Below are 21253 nucleotides of genomic sequence, written 5' to 3' on the forward strand. Positions count from 1 at the left end.
GTCCTGCCCCTAGGTTCTTCAGAACCTTTTTTTTTTTTTTTTTTAGATTCCATATATGTGTGTTAGCATACAATATTTGTTTTTCTCTTTCTGACTTACTTCACTCTGTATGACAGACTGTAGATCCTTCCACCTCACTACAAATAACTCAATTTCGTTTCTTTTTATGGCTGAGTAATATTCCATTGTATATATATGCCACATCTTTTTTATCCATTCATCTGTCAATTGGACACTTAGGTTGCTTCCATGTCCTGACTACTGTAAATAGTGCTGCAGTGAACATTGTGGTACATGACTCTTTTTGAATTTTGGTTTTCTCAGGGTATTGCTGGGTCTTATGGTAGTTCTATTTTTAGTTTTTTAAGGAACCTCCATACTATTATCCATAGTGGCTGTATCAATTTACATTCCCACCAACAGTGTAAGAGGGTTCCCTTTTCTCCACACCCTCTCCAGCATTTATTGTTTGTAGATTTTTGGTGATGGCCATTCTGACTGGTGTGAGGTGACACCTCATTGTGGTTGTGATTTGCATTTCTTTAATGATTAATGATGTTGAGCATCCTTTCACATGTTTGTTGGCAATCGGTATATCTTCTTTGGAGAAATGTCTGTTTAGGTCTTCCACCCATTTTTGGATTGGGTTGTTTGTTTTCTTGACATTGAATTGCATGAGTTGCTTGTATATTTTGGAGATTAATCCTTTGTCAGTTGCTTCATCTGCAAATATTTTCTCCCATTCTAGGGTTGTCTTTTCATCTTGTTTATGTTTTCCTTCACTGTGAAAAAGCTTTTAGGTTTCATTAGGTCTCATTTGTTTTTGTTTTTATTTCCATTTCTCTAGGAGGTGGGTCAAAAAAGACCTTGCTATGATTTATGTCATAGCATGTTCTGCCTATGTTTTCCTCTAAGAGTTTGATAGTGTCTGGCCTTACATTTAGGTCTCTAATCCATTTTGAGTTTATTTTTGTGTATGGTGTTAGGAAGTGTTCTAATTTAATTCTTTTACATGTAGCTGTCTAGTTTACCCAGCACTACTTATTGAAGAGGCTGTATTTTCTCCATTGTTTATTATTGCCTCCTTTATCAAAGATAAGGTGACCATATGTGCGTGGGTTTATCTCTGGGCTTTCTATCCTGTTCCATTGATCTATCTTTCTGTTTTTGTGCCAGTACCATATTGTCTTGATTACTGTAGCTTTGTAGTATAGTCTGAAGTCAGGGAGCCTGATTCCTCCAGCTCTGTTTTTCGTTCTCAAGATTGCTTTGGCTATTCAGAGTCTTTTGTGTTTCCATACAAACTGTGAAATTTCTTGTTCTAGTTCTGTGAAAAATGCCATTGGTAGTCTGATAGGGTTTGCATTGAATCTGTAGATTGCTTTGGGTAGTATAGTCATTTTCACAATGTTGATTCTTCAATCCAAGAACATGGTATATCTCTCCATCTGTTTGTATCATCTTTAATTTCTTTCATCAGTGTCTTATAGTTTTATGCATATAGGTCTTTTGTGCCCTTAGGTAGGTTTATGCCTATGTGTTTTATTCTTTTTGTTGCAATGATAAATCTATTTGGATTTTTTGGCTTCTTATTTTCCTCTACCAGCAAGGCTTTGGGAAATGTGTAGCCACTTCCTCTGTGGTCATTGATGTGCTAAGCAGGTCACTTGGGTCAGGCAACATCAGTTCTGACACCAATCCAGGGTGAAAAGGGAGGCTACTAAATGGAAATTAGAGATAAACATCTTCTCCTATGACTTGGAATGGCTGTGGTGGGAGGATCCAAGGAGTCAGGTTTTTCAGAAGCCTGTAGCCACTGGTCAGCGCCTGCCCTTGAAGACAGGAAGTGAGACTTACACTTCTTTATTGTTCACTCCCCATAACTCTGGTGCCTATATATCCTGTCTCGATTAAGATTCTATTGTTTGCTTGTAGCAGGGACCCATTAGAGCTTATCTGAGGAAAAGTGGGTGAGAGATTATAAATTATTAAAAAGATAGAGGGATGTATTTGTCAAGCTAGGTTTGGTCATGCTCTGGTAAAAATTAAACCTTAAAATCTCAGCGGCTTAACATAGCAAAGGCTTATTTCCCACTGCACAAAGTCCAGCGAAATTTGGGTGACTCTCCTAGGCAGTTCTGGGGACTCAGAGATCCAAGTGCTGCTGTCTTGTAGCTCCATCATCTGAGCACCAGGCACCAAGGTCACTCCCAAGGGAAGAGAGGAGAACAAAGGATGGCACCCATTGGGTGCTTTAAAAGGTCAGGCCTGGAGGTATCTCACTTCCCCACCCCCACCATGGAAGGAAGGCAGGGAAACGCAGTCTGTCTGTGGGTCCAGGAAGATGACAATGAAACCCAGTCTGGTGAAAACAAAGCTTGCCTCATGAGACAGAAGGGTATCTCACAGACAGACCAGGAGGGCAGTGGGAGCAGCCTGACCCAGGGAGCTGGAGCCAGGAACTGGAAAGCCACTGGGAACCCACACAGCTCCTCTCTCAGCCTTTCTGACTCTCTAGCAGACACCCAGTCCCTCATCTCTGCTTCTCTCTCCTTCATTTTCTTCTCTCTGCAGACTGACAGTTTTCACTGTGCATGGCCGTCCACAGACCTCTACTTTACATAAGTAAGGACATTGTGGGTCAACTTTAGACTGCAAGGAGAAAAAAATCTAAGTGGTTCAGCTCCTACCATGCATCTACCCAATTCTAATCAACTCCAGCTAGGAGTGTTGGGTGGGGTAATCACCCAACCATTTGCAGGGCCCAGTGCAAAATGAAAATGCAGGGTCCCTTGTTCATGAAGCAGGAAAAAGGCTTTTTCCTGTCGTCCACAACCTCTCTTGACCTGCCATGGTGGGGCTTTTTATTTGCTACTTAATGTTGTACTCCTTGAGGCATGGGCTACTCACCGCATGAGTACAGACCCTCACAGGCATAGGGGCTCCCTGGGACAAAAGCATGCAGGGCACACACCCAACGCTAGCCTCCCCTGCACTCGAGCCTGGGCCCCCACTGGGGTGGCAGGTGGCAGCAGACACTGATGGGGCAGGGAGTGGGGAGGACACGTCAAGGGGCACAGGAGCAGGCAGTGGAAAATCTGTCCTAGGGAGGCAGGGAGGAGATAGGAGGCAGGGCCACATACCAACCAAGACTCAAAGCCCCTGGGCCGTGCTCCACTGTCCCATCAGACTTCACTTACAAAGCACAAATTCAAAGAAAAAATGGTTAAGAATGTCCAAACGGCAACTGCAGAGCATTTAAACCCAAGCAGGGAGCTCCCTTCTTAGCATGGAGTCCTGTGTAGCTGCACTGCTGGCAGGCCCAGGAAACAGCCCTGCGTACAGTGTTAACATGAATGTGGCTGCCCACACGTGTTCCTAGAGGGTCTGTTATTCCAGAAGAGGAGAAGGGTCAGGAGCTAAAAAAAATTCTGAAAGATGGTTTGCTAAATAGCTAGTAGGCACACATTTGACATTTGACATTATTATAATGACTTATATTTGGGGCTTCTTCTGGGTGTAAGGGGCCGTGAGCAGCTCAGTTGGCGTCCCAGGATATTGGGACAGTCATCATCACTGTAGCACTCTGCTCCTGAGCTCTTTGGAACCATTTGTCATCCTTTCTCTTCTGAAATTCTCTAGCTTCAAGGCATGAGACCTGCTGGCTTCCCTCCTCCATCTTCAGATCACTCTCTCTTTCCTGGTGCTTCTTCTATCACCTGCCTCCCTCCAGATGGGGTATGTCCCCCTCTCTACATCCCCAAATTTGGCTCAGACATTTCACTCTTACCTGAAGGCTAGTAGCTCCCAATATTTCTAAGGTCAGGAACCCCTTTAAGGAGAGTGACTGACTCTTTTCCCAGAAATTTTTCACATCAGGTCGAGGGGACCCAGGACCAACTGCATCCCATGGTGCTTGGTAAAAATGCCAGTTCCTGGGCCTTACTCTAAATCCAAACCAAATCAGAATCTCCAGATGGGGCCTAGGTATCTGCATTTTTACAAGCATTCTAGTTGATTTTGTGGCCTCAAATGTGTAAAAACTGTAGCCATAGGGTATCAAGGATCTCAGGTCAGTCAGTGTCAAGAAACCCTAATCTAAACACTTCATCATAGTGATACCCTTGGCCATAACTAATGTGTCCTAAGTATACAGCTCCAGCCAGGCCCTCTCTCCAATACTCCACTGCATGGAAATGGTTATTGGACTGTCCTCTTTTTTTTAAATTAATTTTTATTGGAGTATAGTTGATTTACAATGTTGTGTTAGTTTCTGCTGTACAGCAAAGTAAATCAGTTATGCATATACATATATCCACTCGTTTTTAGATTCTATTCCCATATAGATCATTACAGAGTATTGAGTAGAGTTCCCTGTGCTCTACAGCAGTTTCTTATTAGTTATCTATTTTATATATAGTAGTGTGTATATTGTCAGTCCCAATCTCCCAATTTATCCCTCCCTGAGAACTCTTGAAACCTACTATATACAGTTGATTCTTGCTTGTTTACCTTTTTCTACCAATCTGCACATCTGAATTTGGCTCCATCTGCAGTCGGGACTGACGATTGATTGATTTCTTCTGACAGCTCTCAAAGGGCCATATCACCTCCTTACCAGGGCATGTGTGTGCCATCTGGCGGTAAACTGACCACACTGACTACAGGCTACACTGACCCTAGAAAATGCTGTGCCGTTTTCAGCAAATCATTTTTGCCCAACATAGGACTGTATGTATTGAAAGCATACCTTCAAACACTTATTCTTCCAAAAGTTTTCATGTCTGTCAAATAGGCTCATCAGTATCCAGGCTCAGTCGTCTGAGAGGCCTCCTCAGCTGTCTCCTACCCAATCAGACATGGACATGTCCTGCCCATTCTTCTGCTGAAATACCTCTCGAATGTCTAGCTCCCTCTAGAACTCTACAGTCACCAACCGCATTTATCTACAACCTTGTCCCAAACTTTAACTACAAAGATCCTCTGGATATTTTCTCCCTGCCCCACCCCCTTCCTTCCCTGTCTCTTTCTCTCTCTCATCTCATTCCCTAGTTCTATTCCACATCCATCTACGGAGAGGATATCAAACACACGCAGATATCAGTGTCATCCCCCGCTGCTTAAGAATCTACTGTAGCTCCGCACTGCCTTGCACATACCGTCTACACCCCTCCACTTGGTCTTTAAGTGCTGCTGCCCCACATCCCTCTGCCAAGTATACACTTCAGCCTCATCTCTACACACTCCAGCTGAGCCATTCTTCCTCCTTTCTCTCACCCTGAATCACGCAAGCTCCCACCCCTGTACCTTTTCTCCAGCTGGTCTCCTGCATGGGATGCCCAGCCCTCACCCCTGCAGCCATCTCAGGCCACTGTGTCTTCAGAGCCACAGCTCAAGGCTCACTCTCTCTGAGGGCCTTCTCTGACTGCCATGTGCCCAGACTTCCCCGGTACCTCTGTAGGGGTTTGCTTCTCTGTAGCTCCCTCATCTCATTGTGGTTTCAAAGTATTCACCTTCCTCAGATAGGTTGCAAACACAGCAGACACAAGGATCAAGATTTCTACTTATGGGAAGATTTTGGTGCACACAGAAGTGCTTAGTAAATGGTGGTTTTCTTTTATATATATATATATATACACACACATAGATATATATGTGTATATATATATATTCTTATTGGCGTATAACTGCTATTCAATGTTGTGTGTGTTAGTTTCTGCTGTACAACAAAGTGAATCAGCTGTATGTATACATATACCTCCATATCTCCTCCCTCTTGCGTCTCCCTCCCTCCCACCCTCCCTATCCCACCCCTCTAGGTGGTCACAAAGTACCGAGCTGATCTCCCTGTGCTATGCAGCTGCTTCCCTCTAGCTATCTATTTTACATTTAGTAGTGTATATATGTCAGTGCTACTCTCTTACTTCGTCCCAGCTTACCCTTCCCCCATAGTGTCCTCAAGTCCATTCTCTACATCTGCATTTTTATTCCTGCCCTGCCACTAGGTTCATCAGTATAAATGGTGGTTTTCTGAAGAGTCACAGGCTTGGATCTTTAGAAAGACCTACCCACTCCAATATTGGTGATTGTTATATGTGTTCCGGAGAAACAAAAGACCCTCAACTGTTCATGTTGCGACCTCACTGGCTTGTCCGAGTGCTTAAATGGAATAATTGACACTAAGACTATTTGTGGAAGCAAAATTATTGTGTTAGATTATGTGTAAATTATTCACGTGAACCCCTTAGATCCTTGGGTAATTACACACTAAGAAAGGTATCTGTTACCTGATCTGGGCCCTCGAGTTTTCTCAGGCTATTTTATGCAACAAAATAGAGACCAAGCAAACCAGCTTCTGCTCTCAATTCCCCTTGGTGGCCTAGAAGAGACAGGCTGGCTGGATGAGCGTGTTTGGGGCTGCTCCTGGGACACCTGGATCTCAGCCATGCAAAAGCAGCACTTCCTGACACCTACCTGTGCCAGGGCTTCACTAGTGCCCACCCACATTGTCACCAAACCTCATTTAATTACATTGATTGCTTGAGAGATGACTGATTTATGAGTCTATAGTGAAGCCACTTAGAAATTATTCTTAGTCCATTGGAACTTCAGCAAAAGTGGTTTTGATTGGCAAACGGGTCTTTGTTGAATTGTTTTTAAGAATCTTTGGGCAAATATACTGAGTTCTAAATAAAAGGCATGAGGTGGTTCCTTAGGGCCCATAGATGATTAGTACGTTTTAAGAGGGGGAAGGTGCTCTTTGTTTTTTGGGTTGTGGTGTTGGCTTCACTTTCTTCCATCTGTGGTTTATCATCTAAATTTCTTTTTCTGTTGTAGGACCACCTGGCCCAGCAGGTAAGAGCCCATGGATTTTCCAAGTTCATGGGAAGGATATGGGTGGCTGGCCCCCCAGGATCACTCATAAGGGACTGAGGCAGGGAAGGAAGAAGAGTCTGAAGGCAGCCTTGACTATCACTGTGTCCCCCTCCTCTCTGCCCCAATCACCAGCTCTCCTGTTCCCTCCCACTTGAGAACTTGCTGTCACCATTCCCCACCTGTCACTGCTTCAGGCGGGGGCAGGGAAGGTAGAGAAGGAAAAGAAGAAGCAGGAGAAGATCTGGAAGAGGCGTCAATGCCTGGCCAGTTTCACTGTCTAAAGGAAGTCATGTTAACTTCTGTTAAGATTTTTTTAAATGTTCCCATTTCCCGTGTTTTGATGCAGGACCTCCAGGAATTGGTGGGTTACCAGGACACAATGGATCAGATGGACGGCCTGGTCCCCAGGGCCCAAAAGGCGAAAAAGGAGCAAATGGAAAAAGAGGAAAAATGGGTATTTTGTCACTCTTCTAATTCATTTCCTTGTTTTTTGTCTCCATCATTGCATTTTGGATGAACCAAAGTTGGCACAGTGGGGGAAAAGTGCTGCATCTCTGAATGCAAGGCTGGTTAATGCTTGCCTGGAAGCTGCTGTGTTCTGGGGCAACAAGGGCCTTCTCTTTGGTCCAACCCTGATAAGATTTATATCCAGTCTGCCCGAGAGAAGCAGTATACCTGAGAGCTGATGTCCACTCCTCTGCTTGCTCTGATGCAGACAGACAGATGGAAGGGGCAAGAGTGAGCAGTCCTGGGGAGGGGCACTACACGGGCTGTGAAGGCTGTCTGTGCTGGTACCCCAAGTTCTCTCAAGGGTCGTTCCCGCCCGACCCTCTCACTGCCTGCTCCTGCCCAGCAGATTTTTGTGTTTGACTGAAAATCAGTTGACTGATACTGACCTCTAGGTTTTCCTGGCTGGAGGAATCACTAGAATGATTTGAGTAGAAAGGCAGCATCCAGGCTGACACTCAGGTTGTGTGGTCCCAGCTGTCAGGGTCTCCTGTCCAGGGGTCACAGGACTATTAAGAAGATGTGGCTGGCATCTCTGAGAGACCTCCTGTGCCCTGCTGTGAGTGGTGGCATTGCCACCACCCAAGCAAAGACCTGGAAACACCAAGGTGTCAGATGTGTCAGGGAGCAGTGACCAGCAGGGGCTCAGGTAAGGCCTGGCAGGGTCTGGGGGCTGGGGCAGGGTGAGTTCTGAGGGGCTCTGAGCACCAGTCCTGGGAAGTCCATGGGGAAGGCCGGGGCAGAGTCACCTGAAGAGAGCTGTCACATGGCACAGTGGAGGCTTGAGGGCAGGGGTTAGAGACTCCTCAGGACGCTTCAAGGAAGGCGTGGTTCTTAGCCACAGCTGAGGGTGGAGGCTCCACTAACCCTCTTATCTATTTTCAATCTCTTGGTTACACTGCCCTAACTCACCTGGACAGGCCCCAGGCTAGAAGAACCACTAGAACAACTCTTCCAGACAACACAGGAACCCCTTCCAGCGTTTCTGCTCTTAAACAATTTGAGTGAGAGCCAGTGGAAAGGGAGAAAATTGTTGAGGGGCTCTGCCACTTGCCAAAAGCCTGCATACCTGTGCTCCCAGGGGCAGCCTCTGTGAAAATGGGCCCACGCAGCCCATGTCAACTCCGTCCCCAGAAGTCCAGCAGTTACAGCCAGAACTGCAGAGCAGAATGGACCCTTACATGTCAGATAATAACTATAATTATAAATGAATATCAGCATCAGTTAATGATGACCGTCAGTGTTCAGGCACTTGGTTTATCCCAGAAAGACCCCAGAAATGTGATCCAGTCCTGAGGATTCAGTAATGAGTATTATGAGAGCCAACAGTGAGGGGGAGGGACCACCATGCAGCACTGGATGTGGGTCAGGTGAGAAAGGGGTAGCTACAAAAAGGTCTGAGACAGATCTCTAGCTTTGAAGAGATATGCTTAGCATGCAGCCCACAACCCAGTGAGGGCAGAAAAGAAAAAGTCTATTTATTTCTGTAAGACATATTTATGTGGCAGGTATTATTCTAGATGCTGGAGATCCAGAAATGAAAAAGCTGACAACATCTCTGCCCTCATGAGGCTGACATCCTAGTCTGGGCGGACGGACAATCAACAAGAGAAATAAGTAGAATATATTGTCTGTTATGCGGTGCTAAGTGCTAAACAGAAAAATAGAGCAAGGGGAAGGGATAGGAAGTGTGTAGGGTGGGGCGTGACTGTAGGCTGGGAGGCCAGGTGAGCCCCCTGAGAAGGGACCTTTGAGCAGACACCTGGAGGAGAGGAGAGCGCAGGTGGCGGACTGTCTGGGGGAGAGGGTTCCAGTGGAGCCTGTAAGTCCAGTGTACCTGCAGACGCTGAGGAGTGGCAGGGAAGCCAGCGTAGCCGTACAGAAAGGATGAGAGGTGAGCATGGTCAAGTTGAAACCAGAGAGGTAACAAGACCAAATCAGGTTAGCCCTGAGCATTTTAAGAACTGGGGTTTGTACTCAGACACCTGCCCTGCACACCTCCCTGGCAGCCACACAAAGGAGCCTGCAGGAGGGAAAGGAGGAGGTTTTGAAAAGGCTACCTCTATGAATAGGTTGTTGGAAGCATTACTCAGCCCTCGGCCAGCTCAGACTCTAGCCTGGACCATCCGACGCCAGAGCAAGGGCTGTGCTGTCCCCGTCACCCTGCCAAAGCCGCATAGCTATGCTTTCCCTCCCCTGATCCCTTCCTGAGCCCAGGATGGATTCCCATCCCACCCAGCAATCAACAGAATTGCAGGAAGTGGGAGGCAGGACGAGAGCTGGCAGGCCCACGGAGGGGAATTGGCTTTATTCCAGGAGCCATGAGAAGCCACGAAGGGGTTTCAGGTAGGAGAGTGACATGATCACATCTGCCTTTCTGTAATACCCCCGCCGCTGCTGGTGGGGGACACACTGGAGTGAGCGCACAGGCGCTGCTGTTAGGGAAACAGGGCAGAAGCTACTCAGCGTGAGGGCGGAAGGGATGCAGGTGGGGTGTGCAAAGGCCGATGAGCTGAGTGACATTTGGGGGTGAAATCAACAGGACTTGGGGGAAGGTAGATATGAGAAGGAAGGGGAAGGGGTCACCAAGACTGACTGTGAGATTTTCATCCTGCCTGACTGCTCTTCCCTGAGGTGAGGGGCCCCAGACCGGCTCAGGTCCAGGGAGACAGTCATGGCTCAGCATGGGATGTGCTGACTTTGAAATGCCTTGAAACACCCAGGAGGAGGGGGGCCTTGAAGATGCAGGTCTGCAGTTGGAGAAGTCCCTGGGGCTAGAGGTATACATTAGGGTGTCACCCAAGGCAATGGGCTTGTGGGCCAGGGTGCAGTCCCTTAGGGAGGGAGCTACCAGCAGAGGAGAGCCTGGGTCAAGCCCTGAGAAGTAACAGCGTCTAGTGACCAAGTAGAAGGGGAGGAGCCAGCAAAGGAGGCCAAGGACAGACTGAGCAGCAGGAAGAACAGCAGGAGAGGATGGGAACATTCATCAGCAAATACTTATTGAGAGGGTTCCAAGTACTAGTGGGGAAACAAAATAGACGTAGCCCCTATTGTGGAACTTTCCATCTTTGGTGGGGAGGCAGACATAAATAGTCAACGCAAATACATCTGTAATCACAATGTGAGGTGCACATTTGAAGGAAAGATCAGGGTGTTATAAGCTACAGTGCAGAGAGGGCGGGTCGGGAGGTAACGTCTGAGGTCAGACCTGAGGGATGAGGGCGAGGCAGAGGGTGGCCCAGGTGGAGGGCACACACCTGCCAAGGCCCTGCTGGGGCAGCTGGGGGAGGGGGCGTGCAGCAAGGTGAGATGGGAGGCGGGGGCCAGGCCCTTCCAGAGCCTTCAGGTTAGTGGTCTGGGGTCTCTCTGTCAGCCACAGGGACTCATGCAGGATGTGACCTGCTGGGCCAGGATCATGGCTGTGGAGAACGAAGAGCCGTCATTTCAGCTGAGAGTTCCAGGATCGTTAGTGGTTTGCCAGGCAAGGGGTGGGAGAGGGGAGGAGTGGGCGTGCGTTCCAGAAAGAGGGAACAACAAGTGCTATTACCAAAATCAGGAAAAAGAGACTGTGTTCCACAGAGATAGGACTGGGTTAGGCTGGACCATGCCCTCTAGCAGTGATCCTCTGGACAATAGTAAATAGCTGACATTTACTGTCAGGCACACTACCTAGTCCTCTCTACACTCACCTCATTTAGTCTTCACAACAACCCCAAGGAGATGGGTATTTTTACCAGCCATATTTTTCCCAGATGAAGAAACCTTATCTTTCTGTTTTCCAAACAGGTCAGGCCCACCCTTGTCCCAGGGCCTTTGCACTGCTGTGGCCCGGCCCTTCCTGAGGCCCGTCCTTCCCACAGAGCAGATCTCAGCTTATAAGTCACCTCCTCTTCAAGATCGTCCCTGACCTCTGTGTCTGGCCCCTGCCTCACCAACTCAGTCACATTCCCTGCTCTTTTCCAATAACATATCCCTCCCTGAAATTCTCTCCCAGTGTTGCCTGTTGATATGCTGATGGTCTGACTCCCTAGGGAGAACGTGAGGTCCATGAGAACCAGGCCATGTCACTCTCGCTTAGACTCAACCTCCAGAGCCTGGAACAGCCAGCGAAAGAGGGCAATCAAGTCATGGTTGAACTGATGGACGTAATTTGTCCAATGTCCAAAAGCTAATAAGTGGAGGAGGTGGGATTTGAACCCAGGCCTCTCTGACTCCTGGACCCCTGCTCTTAAACACGACTGCACTAAACGTCTAGGCTTGAGGGGGTCGGGCCCAAGCTGTGAGAGCGGCATTAGCCCGAGCCGAGGGAAGGAAGGCTGGGCCTTGGGAGCTAGTGCTGTTAATTGTCGAAGGATGATGCTGAGTCTGACCCTGAGTCTTCCCGGGAGGCTGGGAGAGCGCCAGCCCTTCAGAGAGGCCCGCAGGACGTGTGCAGGAACGCACAGTTCAATGAGTACTAACCTGTCAGGCAGAAAGAATGGTCCCTGCTCTCCTGGCAGAGGGGAGCCAGGAAAGGAGTTCCGGGAGCACCTGCCTCGAACCCCGACTGGCTCTGAGGCCTTGGGTAGGTCAGTCCCTCATCGGGCCTTGGTCTCCTCTGTACGCTAAGGAGGTTGTCTTCCAACAACTCTAGCATGGCTTCCGGTTTTTAAACAGCCTGCTCTAGTGTTTGCCTATGAAGGAGAGACTATTACTTGGCATAGCTCTCAGCCAACCCCAGCTGAGGCTCAGTAAATAATTAATGAGTGAAAAATGAAGGAATGCATGAATGAGAAGAATAGAACATAATTTCTGTCCATAAGAGCTTACAGTCCTGTTGAAAGAGAAGATATAGTGTATATACAGGATGAATTCAACAACTGGTTATTCTGATATGAAGATGCTTTATACTACACACCAGAGAATACTGCTGGAAGAAAAATCTGAACTTTGCTGTGCAGATAATGAACAAATAGGATCCAGTGTAGAGGACGGATTGTACAGTAGAGACAAGTGTAAAGGACAAGAGATAAGTGTGATCAACATCTTGGACACAAACAGAGGGGAGATGGGGAGGGAACTGCAGGGGGGAGAACAGAAAGGCCACGCTCGGAGGAACTTCTAAGGAGGCTGCCCCTGCGTATAAGAGGGGACCCAGGTGAGCCTGGGGTGGGGTCAGGGCCTTTAGCTCCATGTCTGCTGGAGGCCGCCGGGAGCCACTGTGGGCTCTTGAGAAGAAGACTAACCTGACGAAACCAGAGTTTAGAGCTTTAGACCAACAGTTGTTTCCAGGATATTGAAATATGAAGATAACCCTCAATGTCTGACCTTAGGGATGCTAAGAACAAGGGTGCAGTAGGCCAGAGCCAGAGCTTGAAGTCTTGGTTTGGGTCCCGGATCTTCCGCTTACTAGCTGTGTGCACTTGGGCAAGTTACTTAATCACTCTGTTTCCTTATCTGTAAAATGAGAACAGTCATAGTATCAGCCTCATAGTGTTGTAAGGAAGATTACATTAATTAATATATATATAAAGTGCTTAGAATAGGGCCTGACACATAGCAAGTGCTATGTTAGTGTTAGATATTACTGTTGTTGTTGTTTCCAAGGGTAAGAAGGAAATCTGAGTGGAAATGCCTGTATTTATTTGAAAACACCGACTTAGATTTAGAGAGAAGAATTGGACTTACATGTTGTCAATTATGCAACTAGCGTCTTTTTCGAAGTTTGACGTGCTATGCCTCAAAAGCAAGCATTTTCTTTCCCTCCATCTGCCTCTCACTTTCTCACTCAAGAGTTAATGCCTCAGTGTCTTCTCTAAGAATCGAATCTCCACCAAAACAGAAATAAACGCCCTCCTCCTTATTCATCCCAGTCTTGGGTCTGGGTTTTTCCCAACACCCTTGGCTCCGTTTCCTTTGCCTCAGTCGGTCACAGATGGTCCTGCCAAAAATAAGATGTCCTCCCTCACCCCTTGCAGTGAAGATGATGGCGTTGACCCCAGCTGGTCACACAACCCCAAACTCTAAAGCTGGGAAAACAGCTTGTTTTGAGTGGGCGCCACCGGGGAAGGAGAAGAGCAGAAAGCCACACCCAGCGCCCGAGCAAAGCAAGAGGAATCTGGCCTTTCTTTCCTGGCAGAATGTGCTGACTCAAAGCCTGCCAGGAATCACGGGACAACAATGCCGAGGTCCAGGCCACACAATGTTTAACAGTGTCCCTGTGCACAGCTGAGTCAGGGGAAGGTAGAAAGTGCCACATTCAAGTCCTCTGATGAGGTGGCGGTATACTTCTGACACACCATGGCCAGTGCGTGGCAAGACAAGGGAAAACTTTGTGGAGGCAGCAAAGACGGTACGTAGTCAAAACATCCCCTACCCTTTCTTAATGAAAGCTTAAAAATTATCATGCAGACATAGCTGAGAGTCAGAATACATCCATAAGCAAAGGTCCTTAATATCCTGAGCTTTAAACACCTGCCCCTGTGCAGGCTGCATTATAGCAGCTGCATTACAGTATGAACGTTTTTCTATTTCACACCTTGCCTTTTTGAGAAAGGGGGAAAAATGCATAAGAGGAAGGAATAAAAGAAAAGAAGGGGAAATAAAACGATGATGCAGAGAGGCTCTTTGTGACTAGAATAAATGCCTGAAAAAGAAACCCCTTAAGTAACTAGAAGATACCATTTCCCTGAGCATTGCTGAATGTAGGTCATGTGACACCTTTAGAAGGTATCAGTTATACTTGGTGCATTGTGCTGGCTGGACACTATGGCAACGTTCTCTTTTGTGTCCTTCAGATAATGTGCTAAATTGCCTATTTAAAATACTGACAAAAGAACATGTGCTCATGCAGAGGTCCCTGATTAAGAGAGGTCCCTGCTCTTCTTCACATCCTCTTCCACTGTGTCCCCAGCAACTCCATCAGTGCAAGATGACACCCAAGATCACCCCTGGCAGAGGCAGGGAACCAGGGGCTTCTGACCCCCATCTACAGCTGAATTGCATGGTTTCCACTGAGTTGTTTTTTTTAGTAGTTGGCTGAAATCTAGTGAATGTTTCTTTGTTCACCACATTTTTTAACAGTGATCAACACTTTAAGTTTCTTTCATATACTGCTGACTTCCTTGGGATGGTCTGTGTAGGGTGCCTTGAGTCTGGCAGTCCTTATCATTCCCTCGGCATAAGGGAAAGCTGCTAAGAGCTCCAGATGTATGTTTTAGGGAATAATGGCCTCCGATGGCAGTGCAGAGTATTCCAGCGCGATCTGTGGTGTGATGTGATATAATAACCTCCCCATTGCTGCAAGGGCTTGAAAGGAGCCAGTCGGGTGGTGGAGAGGGGCTTTCAGGGTTGGATGGGAGGTTAATTTAAGTGACCCCTAAGGTGCCTTCCGATCTGGAATTCTATGATTCTCTTCGGACAGCTGTATAGGAATCCTATGGGGCTGGTAGGAAGTTGGGGGTAGGGTTCAGAATTGGTCTTAAATCTGGGGGGAAGACAATTGCAATGGCACAGAATGACAATTGGAGAATGGGGATTGGCCGAGTTGATGGGGCACAGGAGAGGGGTGAATGGGCAGTCACTCAGCCAGAACCTATAAGAAGGGGCTTGGGACTGGCAAGGTAATTAGAAAAAACAATGAATGCTAAGCCCTCTTGGTTAAAGAGGTTGAGAGAAACTGAAGTTTTGCACTAAAACTTGCCTCTGGCTCTTCCCTATTGCCTGAAATCTCTGCCCCTTTGAAAAATATCTCTATTGAGCAGTATCTCCAGGAGGCTCTTGTCAAAATGAGCAAATGATCCCTGCAATAGGATATCGTATTAACTGATCCATATCTGGCAATACCTTTGCACAATAGTAAGTAATCACTTTCCCTCTCAGTGTGCCTAGGTGCTCATGAGTTCTAGCAACCTTTTTGTAGATTTTCTACATAAATAATCATGTCGTCTGCATATAAAGGCAATTTTAATTCATCCTTTCTAATCTGTTTGCCTTTATTTCTTTTTCTTTGCTTTATTGCACTGGCTAGAACCTCCAGTACAGTGTGAAATAAAAGTGATGAGAATAGATACCATTGTCTTTTTCCTGATCTTAGGGGGAAATCATTTAGTCTTTCATCATTAGGGATGATGTTAGCTGTAGGTTTTTTCATAGATGCCCTTTTTCAGATTGAGGAAGTTTCCTTCTATTCCTCTTTTTTTTTCATAAATTTTTATTTATTCATTTGTTTTTGGCTGCTTGGCTGCTTTGGGTCTTCATTGCTACGCGCGGGCTTTCTCTAGTTGTGGCGAGTGGGGGCTACTGTTCGTTGTGGTGTGCAGGCTTCTCATTGCAGCGGCTTCTCTTGTTGCGGAGCACAGGCTCTAGGCACACGGGATTCAGTAGTTGCAGCACACGGGCTCAGTTGTTGTGGCACGTGGGCTCGGTAGTTGTGGCTTGCAGGCTCTAGAGAGCAGGCTCAGTAGTTGTGGCGCACAGGCTTAGTTGCTCCGCGGCATGTGGGATCTTCCTGGACCAGGGCTCGAACCTGTGTCCCCTGCATTGGCAGGTGGATTCTTAACCACTGCACCACCAGGGAAGTCCCCTTCTATTCCTCATTTGATGAGAATTTTTATTAAGAATGGGTGTTGTATTTTATCAAATGTCTTTTCTGCCTCCACCAAGATGGTCATATAATTTTTTTCTTGCTTAAATTATTAATATGCTACATTACTTTGACTAAATGATTAAACTACTTTCAGTAGTTTAAACTACAGTTTAGAGACATCTGGCTGGGTAGTTAAACTACTTTCTGCTCAGTTTAATCCTTTTGAAGCTTGTTTTTAAGCTTTGTTATGATAGATCCACGGCAGCCTTGACTCTTGGGCTAATTTAGCCTCAGTACTAAGAGAAGACTTTCCAAGGACTCGACCTAACAGCGCACCATTCTCTGAGATCTCTCTGCTTTGACTGGTGGGAATGAGAACCTTTCCCTGTGCAAGCTCTGAGAGTTGTGTAGTGAGTGGCTTTCTTTTCATTCTTTTCCCTACCTTGTAGATTTTCACCCTGCACAGACTATTACTCTGACAAAGACTTGAGGAAACACCTCTGAAGTTCTCCAGAGCTCTTTCTACATGATTACCCCCTCTCTCATATTCTGTCTCATGAATCCTAGCCACCTTTATCTCCCCAAACTCTACTTTTTGTCTCCTCACCTCAGTGAAATTGGTGGGCCTTGTTTAGGTTCCCCGTCCCTGAGCTGCTGTGTGGAAACTACTATGAGCCGAGGCAATCATATTATGCATGTTGTTTGCTTCCTTTCTCCCAGGCATCAGAATACTAACTATGCTGCTGTCGTACAATGCTGAGATGAGTCACTGCATAGATCTTGACTATTCCTAGCTGTGGGTGGTAGGACTGTAGTTCCTATAGTGATGCCTCCCTGTGAGCAGAGACAGAGATTTCCTCCATTATATTTTGTTCACACTATCACCATCCCTTGTAATGCTTGTCCTAAAGCAGCTTTACCTGTTTTGCTACTTTGATTAAAAGCATTTTGCATTGGAATGTCACAGAAAAGGGCATTGGAGTTGGAATCAAGATTTTTGCTTCTCACTTAGCATCAACTGTAACCCCTGAGGCCTTAGTTCCGACTTCTGTAAAATGAGAGTAAGGATAACTGACCAGCCTACCACTCCCATGTTGTGAGGAATATACCAGATAATGCAGAGGACAACATCCACCCTTATGGTGCCAAACAAACCCCTCTGAGTTCTCAGTCCTTCCTGCTGGGGTGAGGAGGGCGTGGGGTGGGGGAGGGCAGACTTCCAATTAGGCTTTACCTTCTTTCTGCTCTTGCTGTGACTGTCCTTCTAGGGGTTCACTCCTCTCCAACCTGTTGGCCCAGCCAAATGTCTCTAAAAAGAATTCAACAGAACCACCTGGAGATACTATTCGTTCATGAATTGAGAACATGCTGCTGTCCTAAAATGGTTATGAAGTGTTATGTATTTGGTTTCTGAAGCTACTTCACCTTAAAAATACAAAGTACGATATTACAAAGTAGTTAGTGTGCCAGAATTCCCTGCACAACAGGCTAATAAATCATTTTTTTCTCAGGGCCACCTGGAGCCACAGGAACTCCAGGGGAAAAGGGAGACCCTGGTGAGCTGGGCTTGACTGGAAACGAGGGCCCAGCAGGGCAGAAGGGTGACAAGGGAGACAAAGGGGACGTGTCTAATGATGTACTTCCTTCAGGTAAGGGGCTGGCGCTCAGGCTCTCTCCCAGGGTGAATGGGCCCAGAACTTGGCCTGGCTTCTAGCACCAAGGCTGCTCCGGGTCTTCTCTCCTTAGCTGCCTATGTGCCCATCTGTTTCTCAGCATGTTTTAGAGTTCTGTGCTTTCAACAAGGAGAGAACCATGCATGTAAGCCCAATGTTTGTTGGTGAGACCAAATCTGATATCTAAGCATGAGCAGTTGAGATAATGCAGGTCTAAGTGTCATGGCTGGATGGATTTCGGATGAAGGAAGCTTTCTTTTTCCAAATAGCTATTAAATCCAGCACAATCCAGAACAAGACAAGTAAGCGAGCAATTTCAAATACCTCAGAGGACAACAGACAGAAAGCACAGCTTCAGAGTTGAGCTAGAGCCATCCTCAGGCCCTTATCCTAAGACTTTTGACATAGAATTGGGGGAGACATCGTTGCTGATCTTCTTTTTCTGGTTTCCAGCCCAGGTTAAAAACAGATAATTGCTGTCTATGGGGGGGGAGGTGGAGGCACAGCAAGCCTCAGAAAGACAATTACATGGTGGAAAGAGTAGGCGACAGCTGATGGTCATGGCACAGAAAGAGACAGAAGAATTTTAAAAGCACACTACTTTGGAGACCATTTATACCATAAAAACATAACTATCCTATTAATGTGGTCAATAAGCATTTTTTAATATCAGAGAACACCATTTATGAATTAGGGATTTTGGTAGTAGCTGGAAATAGGAATATGAAAATGAGTTAAGACATAATATCTGTCCTCAAGAAGCTAGGATGATAGATGTTCAGAACAATGACCCTGAATCAGTTGCGCATCCAGCCATTCAAAATTTATTGAGCATCTGCTATTTGCCAGGTACTGTGCTAAGACCAAAGCACCAAGGAAAGATCAAATTAGGTTTAGCATGCTTTGTTTAACAAACAGGGAAGTTGCCATGCAAAATACGTAAAATGTAATAAGTGTTTTGACAGGATCATATATATGTGAATATACTTTGAAAATATAAGGTCATGTTATACTCAGTTATACGGGAAATCTACACATCCAGAATACCACACTCCCCTATACTACCAGACAAGTGAGGGTGACCACAAACCATTCAGGAAAGCAACATCTCTGAGTGTACCCCAGTTCTAGAGAACAGGCCAGAGCTAAGTGTCCTCTTGGCCAGAGAGCAGAGAAGGAATAGGAGGGTTGGATTGTGTTTGCCCTGCCTGCAGATCTCTGCCCCTTCCACAGTGGGCTTAGACCCACTGTTAGCCTCTGTGACCCCTGCTTGCCCACTCCAAAGCAACTGAAAGTGCTTATTTGGTGGGGCTGGGAGGAGGCAGCTAAAGAGATCTTAGATCACCAGTCAGCCCAGGAAAGGAGGGTAGAACAAAAGGACTGAATATCCCAGCCTAGCGACATCTTTATGAAAGTTCCATAACCAATGGCCCCTGCAAAGGGCTGTACCCACACTGGCCACCTGAAGCTGGAAGTGTGTAGGGATTCCACCTGCTGATGTGTAGAGAATCCAACTGTCCGAGCACTCACCCCGATGACTTCAGTGGATTCTCACAAGTCAGGACAGGGAGTATGAGACAATCTGGAAATGAAGAACCAGTCTCGGAGGGTTAAGCTGCCTGCCCAAGGTCACAGAGCAGGACAGGAGCCCCTGATTTCTTCTACCACATAGAGGCATGTTTCTCATACCTGACATCTTAGGAAGAAAACATCTTAGGAAGAAAACATCTTAGGCAGTTTTTAAAAATACAGATGACCAGCTTCCCCACCATTTTGATCTAATTGATCCGGGAGGGGGCCCAGGCATTAGAATTGTGTTTGAGCCCCTTGGGTGATTCTAATAAGTAGTCAGGGTTGAGCCTTCCCAACATCAGCCAATGAAAAAAGGTTGAGCTTAGGAGCAAGACACCCCTAAGGGTGAGTCCCAGCACTATTCCAGTTGTGACCTGGGGCAAAGCACTGAACTTCCCTGAGACTCGGGTCACTGCGGAACCGCTGATACTATCTCACAGAGTGGCTGAAAAGGACAAAGGGGAGGAGATTTATAAAATTCCTAGCACAATTTCTGGCACATAGTTGGAACTCAGCCCCTGCTATGGGTGCTCCCTCGACTCTGTGTGAACAAGTGCTGGAGGACATCTGTGTCTGGGAAGGGGGACTCAGCAAGCCTTCCTGGAGATGCTGGGTCCCCTTCTCCCTTGTTTGAAGCCCATCTCTGCCAATGGCTCTTTAATCAACCCCCATCCCTTCTTCTCTCTCTCTTTCTCCAGGTGCCAAAGGTGACCAAGGCCCACCCGGCCCACCTGGGCCCCCGGGCCCTCCGGGTCCCCCAGGGCCCCCCGGAAGCAGAAGATCCAAAGGCCCTCGTCAGCCAAACATGTTCAACGGCCAGTGCCCAGGTCACCCACCCCTGCCCCAGGGAACCACCTCTTCAGTTAATGATCCCAAACTCTCAGGCTTCACCCAGGCTTTGTGACCAGATTTGTTTTAAACAGAGGGAAATTTTGCCCAAAGTGAGTGTCCCCACCTTGCGACATGTTCCTGGGAGGCCTGAGCAGTCTGCCTGGGGTGAGGACTGGCGGCAGGTTTAGAATTGGGCCTCCCACCCCCTGGCCTCATCCCTCTCCCTTCACTTATCACCAGACTCTTTGCTCCTCCCTGCCAGATCCGCCATCCCTGGAGCATGAAGGGCTTGACTGATGCTGGGGAGATGGAGATGATGGGGAGATTCAGATCGGCTAACTTCCCACAACACCCCAGTACTACCATGACCACCACTAATGTTGATGTTCCAGGCACAGGGCTAAGCGCTCAGTTCATTTAATTCTACAACAGTCCTATGATATAGGAGTCGTATTCTTACCAGTTTACAGATACAAAGCTGAAACCCCAGGGAACTACATAGCCTGTCCACGGTCACTCAGTTAGTAAGTGACAGAGCTAGGATTCAAACCCAGATGTGCCTGCTTGTAAAGCCCCTGCTTAGAGCATCTTCCTTTCAGAGACGGAAGTCCACACTTTGAGAATAAGGCAGTCAAGGCCAAGGGACACCTGGTCTCTGGCAGGCCTGGACGGTTTGTTCTTCGGCCAGTTGTTACAGGGGTGGCCATGGGGTTGAAAGCTAAGGAGAAATCAAGGGCCCTATTAACGGGAAATCCTTCTAGGGTAGAGCTAGAACTTCTCCCTACAGTGGTGACCGGGGACTAATTCACCTAACTTAGGCCGTGAGAAAGCACAACTTGATGCCTTGCTTCCTGGCAGAGAGGAGGGTCCTGACTGGAGTTTCTTTGTCACTTGCTGTGGATTTCATTGCCACTTTCTTAAACCGTCTTTCATTCTGTCTGGTGCACTGTTCTTTCTGGAAGACATTTGGGGAGCACACACAGTCAGAGTGGGTGAATCTGAGCTTTCAAAGATGTTACCACCCCCAGTAAATGGAGCCTAATTACATCCTGCCCAGCAGTTATCTGCCTGTTAAATCACCACAGAGCTGCTTCCGCCCCGGGTCAGTGCCACCCCCTCCATTAGCATCACCCTTTGTTCAGCCTCCCTTGGACTGTGAGCTCAGTGGGAACCTTCCCCCGAGTGGAGGCGAGGTCTGACCTTGCTCTTTGGGAATTCTGATTTGCCA

At 47.1% G+C, this 21253-nt stretch overlaps 1 protein-coding gene across 2 annotated transcripts in view; it reads left to right on the forward strand.

Moving 5' to 3' along the window:
- GLDN (gliomedin) overlaps positions 1–21253 on the forward strand; it is a 68705-nt gene that overhangs the window by 37482 nt on the left and 9970 nt on the right. Inside the window, exons 3-6 of one of the 2 annotated variants that reach the window (XM_067746980.1) lie at positions 6838–6855; positions 7223–7330; positions 17461–17598; positions 19893–20021. In XM_067746980.1, coding sequence (XP_067603081.1) covers positions 6838–6855; positions 7223–7330; positions 17461–17598; positions 19893–20021 — 393 coding nt within the window. The remainder of the gene's footprint in view (positions 1–6837; positions 6856–7222; positions 7331–17460; positions 17599–19892; positions 20022–21253) is intronic. The other variant, XM_067746990.1, reaches the window with a different exon arrangement.

This window comes from Pseudorca crassidens, chromosome 1, assembly GCF_039906515.1.
Source record: "Pseudorca crassidens isolate mPseCra1 chromosome 1, mPseCra1.hap1, whole genome shotgun sequence".
NCBI classification, from domain to species: Eukaryota; Metazoa; Chordata; class Mammalia; order Artiodactyla; family Delphinidae; genus Pseudorca; species Pseudorca crassidens.